General features: G+C 50.9%; 1 protein-coding gene across 4 annotated transcripts; it reads right to left on the bottom strand.

Moving 5' to 3' along the window:
- Positions 1-4,388: 4,388 nt before the first annotated feature.
- On the bottom strand, positions 4,389-12,779 carry LOC132772385 (zinc finger protein 135-like). Of its 4 annotated transcripts, none has more exons than XM_067466370.1 (3): positions 12,650-12,779; positions 6,938-7,067; positions 4,389-6,276 (listed from the first exon to the last, which is right to left on the bottom strand). In XM_067466370.1, the coding sequence occupies exon 3, from the start codon at positions 6,055-6,057 to the stop codon at positions 4,963-4,965; it is 1,095 nt and encodes a 364-aa protein (XP_067322471.1). In that variant the 5' UTR covers positions 6,058-6,276; positions 6,938-7,067; positions 12,650-12,779; the 3' UTR covers positions 4,389-4,962. The 4 variants fall into 4 exon arrangements, with proteins under 4 accessions (XP_067322471.1, XP_067322472.1, XP_067322473.1 ...); XM_067466371.1 differs by lacking the exon at positions 12,650-12,779 and adding an exon at positions 11,144-11,513; XM_067466372.1 differs by lacking the exons at positions 6,938-7,067; positions 12,650-12,779 and adding an exon at positions 11,144-11,513.
- Between the last annotated feature and the right edge of the window lie 5,651 nt (positions 12,780-18,430).

Here is an 18,430-nt window from a genome sequence, read left to right as displayed (position 1 = left end):
GGGTGTAGTTGATCTGGCCCTGAAAGGGGACTTGAACTCATTTAGAGCGGCCAGGTATTCCTGGACGACTTCTTTCCCAATTTGGGGTTGGATGTCCTCCAATCCCTCATCCACTCCATCTTGCTGAGGTTGAAGACTCTCTGTTTGTGAGAAGACCGAGGCAAAGAAGGCATTAAGTAGTTCTGCCTTTTCCCTATCCCCTGTCAGCATTGCCCCATCTTCTCCTTGAAGAGGTCCTATCGCCTCCTTGTTTTTTCTTTTTCTACTGACATAAAAATAGAAGCCCTTTTTATTGTTTTTAATGTCCCTGGCAAGCCTGAGCTCGTTTTCTGCTTTAGCCTTGCGGACCTTTTTCCTACACGTGTTGGCTATTTGTTTGAATTCTTCTTTGGTGATTTCTCCCTTTTTCCACTTCTTGTGCATGTCTCTTTTAGAAGTTCTTTGGACATCCATTCTGGCTTCTTTGCACTTGTGCTATTTTTTCTCTTTGTTGGCACAGTTTGCAATTGCGCCTTGAGTATTTCACTCTTGAGAAATTCCCATCCATCCGTAACTCCCTTGTCTTTTAGTATCTGTGTCCACGGAATGCTGCTCAGCGTTTCCTTCATTTTTTGGAAATCAGCTCTCCTACAGTCTAAAATGAGGGTTTGACTTGTCTTAGTTTCGGCCTTCCTTTGTACCTCAAATTGCAGGAGCACATGGTCACTTGCCCCTAAGGATCCTACCACTTCGACCGCATCGATCAGGTCTTCCGCATTTGTTAGGATAAGATCAAGAGTAGCCAATCCCCTTGTTGCCTCTTCTACCTTCTGGACCATGAAATTGTCTGCAAGGCAAGCGAGGAATTTGTTGGACTTTGTACTCTTGGCTGAGTTTGTTTTCCAGCAAATATCGGGATAGTTGAAATCGCCCATGACTACTACATCTCTTCTCTGTGCCTGTTTGGTCAACTGTTGGCAGAAGACTTCATCAAGTTCTTCCTCCTGGCTTGAGGGTCTGTAGTAGACGCCTACAGCGACATCTTTTTGAGTCCCAGTTCCCTTGATTCTTATCCAGATGCTTTCAAGCTGGTTTCCCAGATTGCTGTCTTGAATCTCTTCTGCAGCATAAGAGTTTTTGACATATAAGGCTACTCCGCCTCCTCTCCCCTTTGTTCGGTTTCTGTGAAAGAGGTTATACCCCTCGATATCTACATTCCAGCGATAGGAGTCATCCCACCAGGTTTCAGTGATCCCTATGATATCATATTTGTGGTGTTGTGCTAAAAGTTGGAGTTCGTCTTGTTTATTTCCCACGCTCTGTGCATTAGTGTAAAGACATGTGAGCCCCTGAGATCTTCCCCTGAGCTGTTTAGTTGGGATTATTGTGCTTTTGGTCCTTGGTCCTTGTTGTGTTTGTGCAGCCCTCCGTTTCGCCTTCTGGCGATTCCCAGACATTATGGGTAAAGTAGTGTTCGCAAGGCTGTTGTCCCCCTCCCCCGGTGGACCTTTGAGACCGTATCTCTCTCCATGAACCAGGCCAGGCCCTCCGATCTTTGAGGGAGGCCCTTCTTTCGCCCCTGCCAGATTCACAAGCTCCCCTTGCGGGCACAAGGGAGAGAGCCTTCTCCTCTGTGGCCCCCCAACTCTGGAACTCATTACCTGGAGAGATTAGGAAAGCCCCTGCCCTAGAAACCTTTAAAAAGGATCTTAAAACCTGGATCTTCCGTTGTGCCTTTGGGGAGTAGCTACACAACCTCACATTATTGCTCACCCTCAACGTTTCTGTCACTGGAGTACATGTCCCACCCACCCACCCCCCCTCGTAGGAAAGCTTGGTCCCACGACCCCATTTTTTTATGAGCGCCCCTTTGCAAATATTCTGCTCCTCCTTTTATCTCACCTGAGTTTTTTAATCATTTTGTTCTGCCCATTGTCACTGCGATTGTGTGTATTGTAATTTTATATTGCTAATGTATTCATATGTTTTTATGTAATGATGATGTTGTTTTCTGCTTGTGTTTTTGGTTTTATTTTGCTGTAATTTGCTGCTTGGGCTTGGACTCATGTAAGCCGCCCCGAGTCCCCATTGGGGGAGATGGTGGCGGGGCATAAATAAAGAGTATTATTATTATTATTAGTAGTAGTAGTAATCAGGTGGTCTAGTTTTTTGTGAAGTGCCTCTATATGATTGAGAAAGAGGCCCACGGTTTGACCCATTCCGCAGTCTCCCGAGGTCAGCCAATTCAAGAGAGATATTGACAAGCTGGAAGGGCGACAGAGGAGGGCGACTAAAATGATCAAGGGTCTGGAGAACAAGCCCTATGAGGAGCGGCTTAGGGAACTGGGCATGTTTAGCCTGAAGAAGAGAAGGCTGAGAGGAGATATGATAGCCATGTATAAATATGTGGGAGGAAGCCACAGGGAGGAGGAGGGAGCAAGCTTGTTTTCTGCTTCCCTGGAGAGAGACTAGGACGCAAGGGAGCAATGGCTTCAAACTACAAGAGAGGAGATTCCATCTGAACAGGAGGAAGAACTTCCTGACTGTGAGAGCCATTCAGCAGTGGAACTCTCTGCCCCGGAGGGAGTGTGGTGGAGGCTCCTTCTTTGGAAGCTTTTAAGCAGAGGCTGGATGGCCATCTGTCGGGGGTGATTTGAATGCAATATTCCTGCTTCTTGGCAGAATGGGGTTGGACTGGATGGCCCATGAGGTCTCTTCCAACTCTTTGATTCTATGATTCTATGATTGTCCTCAGTGAAGGGAGATCTCCGATAGCCGCACGCGGATAAGATGGAGGCAACCTTCACTCGGGAAGAGGGAGGCAAGGTGGCCAGGAGGACAACCGTCCTGCAACTAACTCAATGGCAACTCTAAGGGCTTGGGTTCCTTTTCTGTCTTTCCCGCTCTGTCTCTCTCTCTCTCACTTCCTCTAACCCTTTCTGCTTCACTCTACTTATTCTTCTTTGGTCTTCCTTGCCTAAATCATTTTATCTTTCCTCTTTCTCTCTTTCCTAATCTTCTTTCCAATTCTCTTCTAACTTCCCTTCCTTTTCGCCTGTTCTCTCTTCCCCTCGCAAACCTTCTACCACTTTCCTCACTTCCTCTTACCTCCTATCACTTTCTCTGTTCCTCCTTTCCCTTCCTTGCCCAACTCATCTTATTCCCTCGCTCTCTCTTCCTGATCTTCCTCTCACTCTTCCTCCCAGGCCTTCTCTTCACTCAACTCTTCTTTCCCTTCGCTAACCTCCTCCCCTTCTCTTCCCAATCCTCCTCTTCCTCTCACTTCCTCTTACCCTCTATCACTTTCTGAGTCTTCCTTACTCCTCTTTTACTCTTCTTCCCTTCCTAATATAAATCACCCCCAAATCATAGAATCATAGAATCAAAGAGTTGGAAGAGACCTCATGGGCCATCCAGTCCAACCTCATTCTGCCAAGAAGCAGGAATATTGCATTCAAATCACCCCTGACAGATGGCCATCCAGCCTCTGCTTAAAAGCTTCCAAAGAAGGAGCCTCCAACACACTCCGGGGCAGAGAGTTCCACTGCTGAACGGCTCTCTCAGTCAGGAAGTTCTTCCTAATGTTCAGATGGAATCTCCTCTCTTGTAGTTTGAAGCCATTGTCCCATTGTGTCCTAGTCTCTCTCCAAGGAAGCAGAAAACAAGCTTGCTCCCTCCTCTTCCTCCCTGTGGCTTCCTCTCACATATTTATACATGGCTATCATCATATCTCCTCTCAGCCTCTTCTTCAGGCTAAATCCCTCCCTCCATCTCTCTCCCTTAGCTACCTTGGTTCTTGCCCCCTTCCTTTTCCTTCTCCAGTTCTTTCCTGGCTCTTCTCTCCTTTCTCCTACTCAAACTCTCTTCTTCCTGATCTTCCTCTCTCTTTCTGCGTCCCTCATACCCCATTAAACTGAGATCCCTTCTCTTTTTCTCCCCACTCCAACATCTTTGTGCTAAGTAGACCCCAGCACTGGACACTCTCTCACTGGCCTGGGCAGCAACGGCCTTGCCAGGCTTGGTGGGGGAAGGTGGGTGGGTGTTGCGGTGAGTTCGTTGTGGCTGGTGGTATCCTTTTTTTGGCTCCGTGGGGGCTGATGGTCGGCTTGCTCCGGTGTGCAGCCAGCCAAGTTTCTGGGGGACCGAATGGACGAGGCACGGTCCTCCCAAAAGAGCCGCAAGGGCAGAGATGGAACGGCGGCAGAGCAGAGGCCGGCAAGGTAGGTCTGGCGTGGCCCACCCGGACCTGCAACCGAGACGGCTGCAGACGGCAAGCTGGACTTCCCTGAACGACTGCCGGTGGGAGCAAGCGATCACAGGCTTGAAGCGCTCATGGGGCGGTTTAGTGTCTTTGGCGTCAAGCTGGTAAACACCCGCCCAGCAGAAGTAGGGCAATTGTATTGAAGTCGTTAAGAAACACACACATATTTATTTATTTAAAGCAGGCCTATCCCGCCCTTCTCAACCCAAAGGGGAATCGGGGCAGAGCACAACATATAAACGGCAAACATTCAATGCTGAAACATACTAGACTATACACATAACAAAAACATTAAAATCACTTACCCTGACGGTAAAATCCTCTCGTTAAAACTGTCTCAACAACCCTATCGAATTTGGTTGCCATACTCAGCGTTCCTACATAGGCACACAAAGGGAACCAACCTGACAACAGACAGACATGGGTACATTTCTACAAGCTTCAGCTTAATTTTTATCCCTTACAATGCTACTCACTTTATATAATGTTTTATAATCACACGTCTACTTTTGATAACATTTCAAATTAATAATTTTTTCCAACTGACATCATCCAGTATTCTCAAAAAAAAAACTGTTCACTTTAATTACTTCCAGGCTGGAATGTATTTTAGTTCAATCTTTCTACAATTAACCACATGTGATAAAATGTCCCAATTTTGTGCTTGCATTTCCAAAATTTACAAGAGTTGCTTTTGTATATGTTAGAAAGACTATCTTGTGTCAAATTTCTCCATTCTCTCCAGTGTGAATTTTGCGATGTCGATGTAGATTTGAACTCTGAGTGAAGCTCTGTCCACACTGCTGGCATTTATAGGGTCTCTCCCCAGTGTGAGTCCTTTGATGTGAGCGTAGACTTCCACTTTCAGTGAAGCGCTGTCCACACTCCAGGCATGTATAGGGCTTCTCCCCAGTGTGAATCCTCTGATGTGAATGTAGACCTGAACTATGAGTGAAGCTCTGCCCACACTCCAGGCATGCATAAGGTTTCTCCCCAGTGTGAGTCCTTTGATGTGAACGTAGACTTCCACTCTGAGTGAAACTCTGTCCACACTCCAAGCATTTATAGGGTTTCTCCCAAGTGTGAGTCCTTTGATGTGAAAGTAGATGTCCTCTCTGAGTGAAGCTCTGCCCACACTCCAGGCATGGATACGGTTTCTCCCCAGTGTGAGTCCTTTGATGTGACCGTAGATTTCCACTTCGAGCAAAGCTCTGTCCACACTCTGGGCATGTATAGGGTTTCTCCCCAGTGTGAGTCCTTTGATGTGACCGTAGATGTGGCCTCTGAGCGAAGTTCTGTCCACACTCTGGGCATGTATAGGGCTTCTCCCCAGTATGAGTCCTTTGATGTGAACGTAGATGACCTCTCTGAGTGAAGCTCTGTCCACACTGCAGGCATTTATAAGGTTTCTCCCCAGTGTGAGTCCTTAGATGTAAACATAAATTCCCACTCTGAGCAAAGCTCTGTCCACACTCTGGGCATGTATAGGGTTTCTCCCCATTGTGAGTCCTTTGGTGTAAACATAGATGTGCTCTCTGAGTGAAGCTGTGTCCACATTCCAGGCATGTATAAGGTTTCTCCCCAGTGTGAGTCCTTTGATGTGAACTAAGATTTCCTCTCTGAGTGAAGCTCTGTCCACACTCCAGGCATATATAGGGTTTCTCCCCAGTGTGCGTCCTTCGATGCGAACATAGACTTCCATTCTGAGTGAAGCTCAGTCCGCACTCCAGGCATTTATAGGGTTTCTCCCCAGTGTGCGTCCTTTGGTGTTTATGTAGAGCTTCGCTTTCTAGACATTTATAGGGTTTCTTCTCCATGTTGACGGTTAGGTATATGATTGATTATAATATGGACACTTGAGTCCTTCCTTTTATCTGATCGAAAGTGAGTTTCACAAAATCAGCACCTAGAGAGGGTTTCTTCTTTCTATGGGATTTCTTTCATTATTGCGCGTTGGTTTCCAAACTCCGAAATATCCACTAGATGCTGATGTTTCCTTCTCATGCCGGAGGTGACTTCATGGGGTCTTCATTTCCCTGGTCAAGAAAGAAGCAGAAAATTAAACAAGAAGCTGCAAACCTCCTTTATTTCCAATACTATCCTCTTTTCCCTTCATGGCTCATGCTGAAAACGGAAATACCACACAAATTGAGTTAGGGAAGGTCTCAAGAACATACACAGAAATCAGCAAAGGTGATCACGGATTCATAAATCACGTATCCTTCTGGGTCGCCTCACTGTTTGTGCTTGTGTTATTTGTACGTTTTCAATTGGATACTAATGCTTTTAAGTCAAGATGCCTTTAGTCCCCTTTGGGGAGGTAAAGTGGGGCATTAATAATAACAATAATAATAATATTAATAAGAGATGAATTCAGAAGGAAAGAAGGGGGAGGATGAAAAGAATAAATGGATGGATGGATGGATGCATGGAGGAAAGAAAAGGGGGGGGGGGTCTTCCTACAATACTAAAAAGCCACACCGAACAAGGAGTGAAGCTCTGCCCAGGTGCCAGGCGTTCAGAGCCGAGTCCTTTGGTGTCTCTTTAGATGTCCGTGCGGATGGAAGCGCTTTCCACATTCAAGACATTCATAGGCTTTCTCCTCCATGAGGTACATTTAATTGCAACATGGACACTTGTCTCTTGTTTCTCCCTTTCTGATCTAAAATGAGTTCAAGACTTCAGCAAGATCAGCACCTTGAGGGGATTTATTGTTCATATCGAGCTGGCTTCCTTTTGGCACTTTGCTTTCCAAATGTGTCACGGTCTGCTAGGAACTGGTTTGTGTCCCATCGGTCCAGGCGTGGCTCCATTGAACCCTCGCGTCCTGGTCAAGAAAGGAAAAGGAAAAGGTTACGCATGATGAAGCCTCATTTGGTTTGATAGAAACCTGAAAGCATTTCTAATCAGGAAAGAAAATGTTGTTTTAATTACTATGGCTATTTCTTTCTGTTGATGGCACTAAATGAACGCCCCTTGTGAAGCCGCCCTGTGTGTGTGTGTGTGTGTGTGTGTGTGTGTGTGTGAGAAGGACGGGATACAAATATGCAAAATAAACAAACAAATACATCTGCCCCGGCCTCTCAAAGCTGGTTGTTGGCATTCCAACTAATAATATAATAATAGTAACAACTTTATTTTTATACCCCGCCAGCCATCTCCCTTAAGGGACTCGGGGCGGCTGACAGGGGACAAGCCCACAATTACAAGTAAAACACACAAATAAAACAGTTTAGCTGATTAAAAAACATCAGATAAAATAAAATACAAAACAACAATTGTACACGGCATAAAAACAATAAGGCTGAGACAAGAACTCGGCTGAGATGCAGACACAACGAGTGCAATACATTCCGGCAGGAGCGCAAGGAAAGTGCAATAACCCAAGAGGGAGCAGGGCTGGAAACGCTGCCATCTTCAACACACGCTGAGGGAGACCGTCAGAGGGCCGGTGGAAAGGGCTGAACTTTAAGCGGGGACAGGAAAATCCTAATCAAAAGCACACCAGGACACCCAGGTTTCAGTTGACTCCGGAAAGAATCCTAGAATCCTAGAGTTGGAAGAGACCTCCTGGGCCATCATCCAGTCCAACCCCATTCTGCCAAGAAGCAGGAATGTTGCATTCAAATCACCCCTGACAGATGGCCACCCAGCCTCTGCTTAAAAGCTTCCAAAGAAGGAGCCTCCACCACACTCCCTCTGGGGCAGAGAGTTCCACTGCTGAACGTCTCTCACAGTCAGGAAGTTCTTCCTCATGTCCAGGTGGAATCTCCTCTCTTGTAGTTTGAAGCCATTGTTCCATTGCGTCCTAGTCTGCAAGGAAGCAGAAAACAAGCTTGCTCCCTCCTCCTCCCTGTGGCTTCCTCTCACATATTTATACATGGCTCTCATCATGTCTCCTCTCAGCCTTCTCTTCTTCAGGCTAAACATGCCCAGTTCCCTAAGCCGCTCCTCATAGGGCTTGTTCTCCAGACCCTTGATCATCTTAGTCGCCCTCCTCTGGACACATTCCAGCTTAGAGTCAATATCTCTCTTGAATTGTGGTGCCCAGAATTGGACACAGTATTCCAGATGTGGTCTAACCAAAGCAGAATAGAGGGGTAGCATGACTTCCTTAGATCTAGACACTAGGCTCCTATTGATGCCTGAGGCCAAAATCCCATTGGCTTTTTTTGCCGCCACATCACATTCCTGGCTCATGTTTACCTTCCTCCCCACGAGGACTCCAAGATCTTTTTCACACGTACTGCTCTCGAGCCAGGCATTGTCCCCCATTCTGTATCTTTGCATTTCATTTTTTCTGCCAAAGTGGAGTATCTTGCATTTGTCACTGTTGAACTTCATTTTGTTAGTTTTGGCCCATCTCTCTAATCTGTCAAGATCGTTTTGAATTCTGCTCCTGAATCACAGCGGGGAATGTCAGAGGAGCCAGGGCGGGAAGTTTGAACCCTGGGTTTTCAAAATTGTATAAATACGCCTGCATCACTGTGCTCCTGCGTGCTTGTGGTGGAACTATTCCCACTTGCATCCGATCTCAGCTGAATCGCTAATAAACACCTCGATGCCTCTTCTTCTTCGCTTTGGCAAGGGTCTCATATCAATTATTAACATTAAATAAAATTGCTGGAATCGGGCTTCCCTGAAGGCTTGCCAAGGTAGCGTTCCCTCTTTGGTGGGAACTAAGGGTCATCTCTCCTTGGAGTTGACCCCCCTAAAGTCTAGTTTGGCTTCACCAAGAAGGCCTCTCCCGCGTCCCCACCAACCGTGCTTGAGACGTCGGGGGGGGGGGGGGAGAGAGCGCACCGCCTGCCCAGAGGATCTCAAGGGACGCACGGGTTCATAGAGGAAGATGCGATCACGGAGATGAGCAGGCCCTTGCTGTTGCCGACTCCAGCGTTACTGCCGTCGCTCCTTCACCTCCTGCGAGTGCTTGAGGTGACTTGGGTTGACCTTGTGCTGGGATCCAGAGGGAGCTCTCTGTGGAGATCTTGAGAGGAGGAGGCTTTGGCGCAAACCAGTGGGGCCCGATTTGTGCAACGACTGGAGTCCTAGGTCTCTCGGCCCATCTGCCTTCCATTGCCTTCCATTGCTGGGCAGTGGCCACGTCACCACCTCCAGGCCACGGAGCCATCGGAGGAGGAGGAGCCTCTCTCTGGCAGACAAGGAGGGGAAGAAGAAGGGGAAGAAGAAGGCAATGGCTGCACAGTTGAGACTGGTTGCTGTCTTCGGATCCACTGGGGGTTGTGGTTGCTCTTTGTACTCTGCCCAGTAAGACCCCACCTCAGTCCAGTGTTGCCACATTACTCTGCAGGAGGCCCATCCATTTTATAGTCTTAACTGCCTCCCTCGGAGGTTCGAATCCAGCCCTTTCCCCTCCCCGAACTGCCCCCCCCCCATTTGCCACAGCCCTTCCTTCCTTGGGGGGTTCGGTGCCCTTTGCCGTCTACTACAATCCCACGGATGTTGGTGTTATTGTTATTATTAATGATAACACTGCTGCTGGGAAGGCTCCATGCCACTAAGGCTGGGCCTGTCATTTTAATGCTATTTTTAGGTCCCTCCTGGCACTTGACTGCATTTTCCCACCAAATGTGATATTCCATCACCGTGATGCTGGGCCCGGCCCAGGCCCCTGCTTCTGGCCCTAATTTGACCTGCAGCGGGGAGTTCCGCGGTTCCTGGATGCTTGTTGTTGTTCATTCGTTCAGTCGTCTCCGACTCTTCGTGACCTCATGGAGCAGCCCACGCCAGAGCTCCCTGTCGGCCGTCACCACCCCCAGCTCCTTCAAGGTCAGTCCAGTCACTTCAAGGATGCCATCCATCCACCTTTCCCTTGGTCGGCCCCTCTTCCTTTTGCCTTCCACTTTCCCCAGCATCATTCCCTTCTCCAGGCTTGGCTGTCTCCTCATGATGTGGCATTCAAAGGACTTCCACTTTGTCTCTAGTATCTTTCCCTCCAGTGAGCAGTCGGGCTTTATTTCCTGGAGGATGGACTGGTTGGATCTTCTCGCAGTCCAAGGCACTCTCAGCACTTTCCTCCAGCCCCACAGCTCAAAAGCATCTCTCTTCCTTGGCTCAGCCTTCCCTAAGAAGGTCCAGCTCTCACATCCGTAGATGTGACTCCAGGGAAGACCATGGCTTGGACTAGGCAATGGATCTTGGTTGCCAGTCTGATGTCTCTACTCTTTACTATTTTATCGAGACTGGACATTGCTCTCCTCCCAAGAAGGAAGCGTCTCCTGATTTCCTGGCCACAGTCTGAATCTGCAGTCATCTTTGCGCCTAGAAATACAAACCCTGTCACGGCCTCCACATTTTCTCCCTCTATTTTCCAGTTGTCAATCATTCTTGTTGCCATAATCTTGGTTTTTTTGACGTTTAGCTGCAACCCGGCTTTTGCGCTTTCTTCTTTCACTTTGATGAGAAGGCTCCTCAGCTCCTCCTCGCTTTCGGCCATCAGAGTGGTGTCATCTGCATATCTGAGGTTGTTAGTGTTTCTTCCAGCCATTTCCACCCCAGCTTTGCATTCATCCAGCCCCGCACATCCTCGCATGATGTGTTCTGCATACAAGTTAAAGAGGTTGGGTGAGAGTATACAACCCTGCCGGACGCCTTTCCCAATCTTGAACCCGTCTGTTCCTCCGTGGTCAGTTCTGACCGTTGCTCCTTGGTCCTTGGACAGATTCCTCAGGAGAGAGACAAGGTGGTTTGGTATGCCCATCCCACCCAGAACTTGCCACAACTTGCCTGGATGCTTAGTTGAGCCCAAACCGATGGAATGTGCCTCAACCCTAATCTCAGTTTAGAACTTTCTCTAACAATGAGCCTCTTGCTCCATTTCTTTCCCCAATCCCAACTTTGTAGCCAACCCCTAATGAACATTAATCGAATTGTGTCCTGTACCTCTCCCCGTCTGATGATACTTTGCGTCCTTTTCTTTGCCTGAAACAGTGTAAATGCAGGAATGGTCCCTTACTGGGCCACAGGCGGATTTCTGCTTTCTCGCCCTCCCCCTTCATGGCTTTTCCGCTGTGGGAATGACCTTTTGAAGACTACATCTCACAAGGAACAGCGGATTGTGCAAAGGCCGGTTCCATTGCTGCTGCCCCCCGGCTGTGCCTCGCCTTCCCATCTTGGCTCCTGCCCAGCCCCCGACCTGGAAACGCGGTGTGGTTCCCCCAAGAGGACTTTGGGGTCCCGGTCCTTGGAAGGAGCTCTAGTTTCCCAAGGACCTAGGACCGACACGATCGCAGCGCCACGGGAATCCCACCCCCGGGCTCAGTGGGAGCCAGCCGGCTCTTCCCAAGGACTCGGGACTCTCTATCACACGTTTTGGACTCAGAAGAACCTTCTTCCTCTCACGAACTCCTTCAAAGGGACTATGAACTCAAGTTTTTCCTTATTAAATGTCTCTGAAGGGTGGGATGAAGACGGGGGGGGGGTGGGCAAGAGGGAGGGAGGCATGCTGGGGGGGGGGTTCCAGTGGGCAGGGGGGGGCATAGAGGTGGTATCGGGTAGGGGGGGATACGGGAAAGGGAGACCCAAACCATCAATTCGGCTTACAACACCTGACAGAACTCCCAAAGTGCCCCCCCCCCCGAGAAACAAGCCCAGGGGGCTGGCGGAGGGGGGGGGCTGCTGGTTCCGCCCCTGGGCGTGGCCCCGCCTCTCCCTCTTTGGGGGGGCCTTTCCCTCTTTGGGGGTGTCTGGATTCCTGTGGTGGGGGGGGGCACGCCCTGGCTGCCGGCCCCGCCCCTCCTTCTGCCGGGGGCGGGGTGCAGGAGGGCCTACCAACCCCGCCCCTCCCTCTCCGCCCTCGGCTCCTTTCCTGGCGAACTCCTCCTCCTCCTCCTCGTTTGCGGGGTCTGGAAAGGCTCCCCTTCGGAGGCAGGCAGCCGGGGAGGCCTTCAAGCCTGGCTGGCTGGCTGGGCGCCTGTTGGGGCGGCTTCGGTGGTGCAGAAAGGGGGGCGGGGGGGGCCGGGGGCGCCTTCCCACTCGGCGAGCCTCGGGCTCCAGGGCGGAGGGGGCCAAGGGCCCCCGGGGGGAGAGGGAGAGAGGCAGGGAGGGAGAGCGGGCGGGCCGGGGCCCAGGGGAGGCGTCCACCGGGCCAGGGAGGGAGGGAGGGAGGGAGGGAGGGAGGGAGGGGGGCCGACCTGGGGAGGGGCGCAGGAGGAGGAGGAGGAGGAGGCCCGCCCGCTCCCCCCCCCCGTGAGCCCTCCGCACCAAGGCAGGCGAGAGGCAGGCAGCCCCCCCCCCCAGCCCCGCCCACCGTCTATGCAAGGCTCTTGGGCCCCCTCCGGAGGGAGGCGGGCGGGGAGGGGGGGCTGTTTTCTTCCAGGGTGAAGGCAGGCCGCGCCCCCTCCCCTCCCCTCCCCTCCCCCCAAGAGAGAGAGAGAAAGAGAGGCCTACCCCGCTCGCTCGCTGGCTGGCTGTCCCTCCTTCCTTCCTTCCTTCCTTCCTTCCTTCCTTCCCGGCTCGGCTTCCACCTGGAGGGGAGGGAGCCCCCTCCTTCAAGGCTTTCTCCGCCTCTCCGCCTCCCATTGGCTGGGGCCGCGGCGCCCCGCCCACCGGAGGCCCCCCCCTGCTCTCCGGCTTTGATGGACGGGCTGCAAGGAGGGAAGGAGGGAGGGAAGGAGGGAGGGAGGGAGGGAGGGGGAGAAGGAAGGAGAGAGGCCGCCTTCGTCTTCTTCCGAGGGAGGGAGGGAGGGAGGGGGCAGGGGGCGGGGGTCGGGAGAAAAGCAACCCCCTCCCCCGCCAATCCTAGCGAGGGGCTGCCGTGAGGGGCTGCCCCGCCACGACTGCCCCCCCCCCCCCCGCAGGCCCGTGGGCCACTAGCCCCCCTTCCCTCCCTCTCCCTCTCTCTCCCGGGCAGGGGGGCGCCTCGCTCGTTTCCATGTGGACAAGAACAACGACGACACTCAGAAGCAGCGACGCCGCCTTCAACGCCACCCCCCCTTCCCCCCCCCCCCTGCGGAGATGGCCATCCGGCCTCTGCTTCACAGCCTCCGCCCCCTCCGCCCCCTCCTCCGCTGGACTCCACAAGAGGCAGGGAGTTCCACTGCTGAACGGCTCTCCCCCTCACCGTCAGGAAGCCCTTCCTCTTCAGGCGGAACCTCCAACCTCCCTCCCTCCCTCCCTCCCTTTCCTGCGGTTTGAAGCCCTGGCTGGCTCCGTGGCATCCGGGTCTCTCTCCAGAGCAGAGGAAAGGAAGCCCCCTCCTCCCCCCTCTCCCCTCTGGATCACTGCCCCCCCCTCTCCCCCCTCAGCCTTCTCTCTCTTCTTCAGACTCAACATGCCCTGCAGCTCTTTCAGCCGCTCCTCATGGGGCTTGTTCTCCAGGCACCCCCCCCCCCCCCCCAATCATCCTTGGAGACGCCCTCTTCCTCTGGGCACAGCACACAATCCTAGAATCAGAGAAGTCAGCCATAGCAGAGCACCTGATGAACCAACCTAGACACAGCAGATTATTAGAGAACACAGAAATGCTGGACCACTCTCACAACCACCATGTCAGGCTACACAGAGAAGCCATTGACATCCACAAGAAGCATGTGGACAATTTCAACAGAGAGGAGGAAACCATGAAAATAAACAAAGTCTGGCTACCAGTATTAAAAAACTCTAAAATCACAACAGCACAACAGCAGAGAGAAAAACAGGCAGGGACATCTAATCACCTTTCAGGAAGAGTTTGCTCCAGGCACAGTCAGCCCATTGTATGCTAATCAAGGTGGTCAGTTGAAAGATTCACACCCAGCTCAACTTACAAAAGCCCTTTGTCTCACCCTGGTCATTCCACAGATATATAAACCCCTTTTTTCCCATTTCCAACAGACCTCACTCCCTCTGAGGAAGCTTGCCATAGATGCAGGCGAAACGTCAGGAGAAATGCTTCTAGAACATGGCCATAGAGACCGAAAAAACCCACAAGAACTGAATCCTAGAATCATTCAAGCGGAAGAGACCCGACCCCCCCCCCCCCCCCGCGGGCCATCCTCCAGTCCAACCACATTCTCTCAAGAAGCAGGACAATCACACTCAAAGCACCCCTGACAGATGGCCATCCAGCCTCTGCTTCAAAGCCTCCAAAGAAGGAAGGAGCCTCCACCACGCTCCCTCCCTCCCTCCGGGGCAGAGAGTTCCACTGCTGAACGGCTCTCTTCAGGCGTAATCTCCTTCCTTTCCTGTAGCTTGAAGCCATGGCTCCATTGCCACAAGGCCTGTGCCAGGGGTCCCCAAACTAAGGCCCGGGGGCCGGATGCGGCCCTCCAAGGTCATTTACCTGGCCCTCGCTCAGGGTCAAGCTAAGTCTGAAATGACATGAAAGCACACAACAACAACTACAAGATAGGATATTTTAATGAGTGTATATGTTTTTATGGCTGGAAACCGGGCTGAGTCCCTCAACGAGGTTGAGAAGCTCGGTATACAAAACGGTGGAATAAATAAATAAATAAATGCAATCCTGTCTCATCAGCCAAAAGCAGGACCACACTTCCCATTGAAATACTAATGAGTTTACGTTTGTTACATTTGCTCTTCCTTTTAATTACTGTATTGTTTTTAAGTGTTTTGGCACTACAAATAAGATACGTACAGTGTGCATAGGAATTTCGAATTATAATCCGGCCCTCCAATAGTTTGAGGGGCTGTGACCTGGCCCTCTGCTTTGAAAGTTTGAGGACCCCTGGTCTAGGCTTTCACGCCTGTGCCTCTGCTTGATGTTTTTATAGTTTTCATGGTTGTTTTCTATAGTTGTGTGTTACTGATTTGGATATGGGAGACTTTTGTATAGGTGTGAGGCACGGCTGGCGGGGACGAGAGACAGGGCCTTCTCCGTGGTGGCCCCTCGGCTGTGGAACACCCTTCCTTCCCGCAGACGTTAGATCGGCCCCCTCCCTGCTGGCGTTCAGGAGAAGAGTGAAGACCTGGCTCTTTGAACAGGTGTTCAATTAAGCAGTGCAATCAATTGACTGGGTTTGGAACTGGAATAATGGATGAGGAGATCGGATTGTGATTTTACTGATGAGACGTGACAGATTAGTTATTGGATGTATTGATGTTTGTTCATTTACTGATGTATTGTTGTATTGTTTTAACTGCTTTAGTGATTGTTTAGATGCTAATGCTATGCACTTTGTCTATTGTCCTCCCTAGGACTTCCTCTCACGTATTTACACATGGCTCTCAACCTGTCTCCTCTCAGCCTTCTCTCCTTCAGGGTAAACATGCCCAGCAGCTCTTCAAGCCGCTCCTCATAGGGCTTGTTCTCCGGATCCCCCTGGATCATCCTTTGAGTCGCCCTCTCCCCCTGGACACCCCATTCCAGCTCCAACCTCTCCTTTCCGTGGTGGCGGCGCCCAGAATGGGACCCAGTGGGGTTCCAGGTCACACGGAACAGGAGACGGGAAGCCCATGGGATGTCGGCCTGCACCCAGAGGAGCCTTGCCTTCCCGTCTCCTGTTCCCCTTCATGACTAGGAGGGCATCTACACTGTGGAATTAATGCAGTTTGACACCACTTTAAGTACCAGATCCTGCCTTAGCTACCTCTGCCCCCGGCCTCTGTGACCAGGAAATAAAAGGCGAGGGTCTCCCTTGACATCAAGTCCAACCATCTCCAACTCTGGGATTGTGGCGCTCATCTCCATTTCTATGCCAAAGAGCCAGTGGTGTCCATAGGCGCCTCCTGATCATGTGGCCAGCATGACTGCATGGGGCGCTGTTGCCTTCCCAGCAAAGCGGTACCTATTGATCTACTCACGTTTGCATGTGTTCAAACTGCTAGGTTGGCAGAAGCTGGGCTAACAGCGGGAGCTCACCCTGTCCCACGGATTCAAACTGTTGACCTTCTGATCAGCAAGTTCTGCAGCTTAGCGGTTTGACCCATTGCGCCACCCCCACGGCCCCTTGAGCGGTCAGTGTCCACGGGGAAATGCCTGATGCCAGAAGGATGTGCCTGGTGTCTATGGGACTGTTGCGTGAAGTTTGTGATGGGTGTCAGTGTGTATTTCATGTACGATGTATGTTTAAATGTATTTTTATGTAGTAGAATTGTGATTGTAATAGAATTGTATAAATATATATGTTTTTAATAATAATAATAAATAACCTCAGCAAGATGGAGTGGATGAGGGATTGGAGGACATCCAACCCCAAATTGGGAAACAAGCTTTCCAGGAATACCTGGCCGCTCTCAATGAGTCCAAGTCCCCTTTCAGGGCCAGATCAACTACACCCAATAGTACTGAAGGAACTAGTGGAAGTCATTTCGGAACCATTGGCAATCATCTTTGAGAGTTCTTGGAGAACGGGAGAAGTTCCAGCAGATTGGAGGAGGACCAATGTGGTCCCAATCTTCAAGAAGGGAAAAAAGGATGACCCAAACAACTACCAATGTCCGGTCAGCCTCACGTCGATACCGGGCAAGATTCTGGAAAAGGTCGTTAAGGAAGTGGTCTTAGAAACGAATGCGGTCATCACTAATAGTCAACACGATTTACCAAAAACAAGTCAAAACTAATCTGATCTCTTTTTTCGATAGAGTTACCAGCTGGATAGATGTGGGGAATGCTGTGGATATGGCATATCTGGATTTCAGGAAGGCCTTCCTTGACAAGGTCCCCCATGACCTTCTGGCAAGGAAACTAGTCCAATGTGGGCGAGGCAAAACTACGGTGAGGTGGATCTGTAATTGGTTAAGTGGACGAACACAGAGGGTGATTCTCCCCAAGGCTTCCTCCTCTTCATCCTGGAAAGAAGTGACAAGCGGAGTGCCACAAACAGGGTTCCGTCCGGACCGAATTCAAGGTGCAGGTTCTTACCTACAAAGCCCTGAACAGTTTGGGACCCATCTACCTGCGTGACCGCATTTCTGTGTACGAACCCACACAATCTCTTCGATCATCTGGAGATGCCCTACCCACGCTCCCACCTGCATCACAAGCACGATTGGTGGGGACGAGGGAGAGGGCCTTCTCGGTGGTGGCCCCCTGACTCTGGAACTCACTCCCCAAGGACATCGGGCATGCCCCATCTCTGGCAGTCTTTAGGAGGAGCTTGAAAACGTGGTTGTTCCAGTGTGCCTTCCCGGAATAACGAACCCTTAGCATTATGTCCTCTAAAAGCACTTTATACTGATTTAAGGCTGCTTGTACGTTTCCACCAACGCCCCTCCTCCTCCTCTATCTTGTTCATGCCCAGCATTATTTGTAAACTTCAGTTACATTTGGCCCAGCCATAGTTTTTTGAAATGTGCATTGTGTTTTTGTTTATGCTATTTGTGTATGAGATTTATTTTAGTTGCTTTGCTTTGTATTGTGATTGTTATTACTTGTCTTGATGTACTGCGGGCTCGGCCTCATGTAAGCCACACCGAGTCCCCTGGGGAGATGGTAGGTAAAGGTAAAGGTAAAGGTAGTCCCCTGACATTCAGTCCAGTCATGTCTGACTCTGGGGTGTGGTGCTCATCTCGATTTCTAAGCTGAAGAGCCAGCGTTGTCCACAGACACCTCCAAAGTCATGTGGCTGGCATGACCGCATGGAACGCCGTTATATATTATATAACACAAAGAAGTTCAACAGTGACAAATTTACTGTGTTGAGGCCTTGGCCTTTGTAAGCCACACCGAGTCCCTTGGGGAGATGGTAGGTAAAGGTAAAGGTCGTCCCCTGACATTAAGTCCAGTCATGCCTGACTCTGGGGTGTGGTGCTCATCTCCATTCCTAAGCCGAAGAGCCAGCGTTGTCCGTAGACACCTCCAAGGTCATGTGGCCGGCATGACTGCATGGAGCGCCATTGGGGAGATGGTAGCGGGGTATAAATAGAGTATTATTATTATTCTCCACCTGGGGAGACTGTGGCCCGCCGCTCTCCCAAGCAGGCGGAGGAGAGGAGGAAGAGGAGGGGGCCACCCGATGCCGCCTTCCCCACCCAGAATACTTCTGCCTTGGCCTTCCTCTCAGTCGGGGGACGGGGGCCGCATCCTCATGCTGAGGGGAGGGCCGAGGCAGACGGAGGCCGGACCTGAGACCCCAAAGGGCCGCATCTGGCCCATGGGTCTGGGTTTCCCCATGCCTGGGCTAAAGGCACAGGTCTGTAATAATAGAGAAGGACCTTTCCGGTCAAGACAACGTAATAGCCAGAGGTTGGTCAAATGGTAACAGGCAGCATAAATATTCATTTGTGTGC

Source organism: Anolis sagrei, chromosome 3, assembly GCF_037176765.1.
Source record: "Anolis sagrei isolate rAnoSag1 chromosome 3, rAnoSag1.mat, whole genome shotgun sequence".
In the NCBI taxonomy this organism is placed as follows: Eukaryota; Metazoa; Chordata; class Lepidosauria; order Squamata; family Dactyloidae; genus Anolis; species Anolis sagrei.
This window is presented reverse-complemented; position numbering and strand designations above follow the sequence as displayed.

Coding starts and splice junctions, on each gene's coding strand:
- LOC132772385 (XM_067466370.1), bottom strand. CDS start 6,057: ATGGAGAAGAAACCCTATAAATGTCTAGAAAGCGAAGCTCTACATAAA.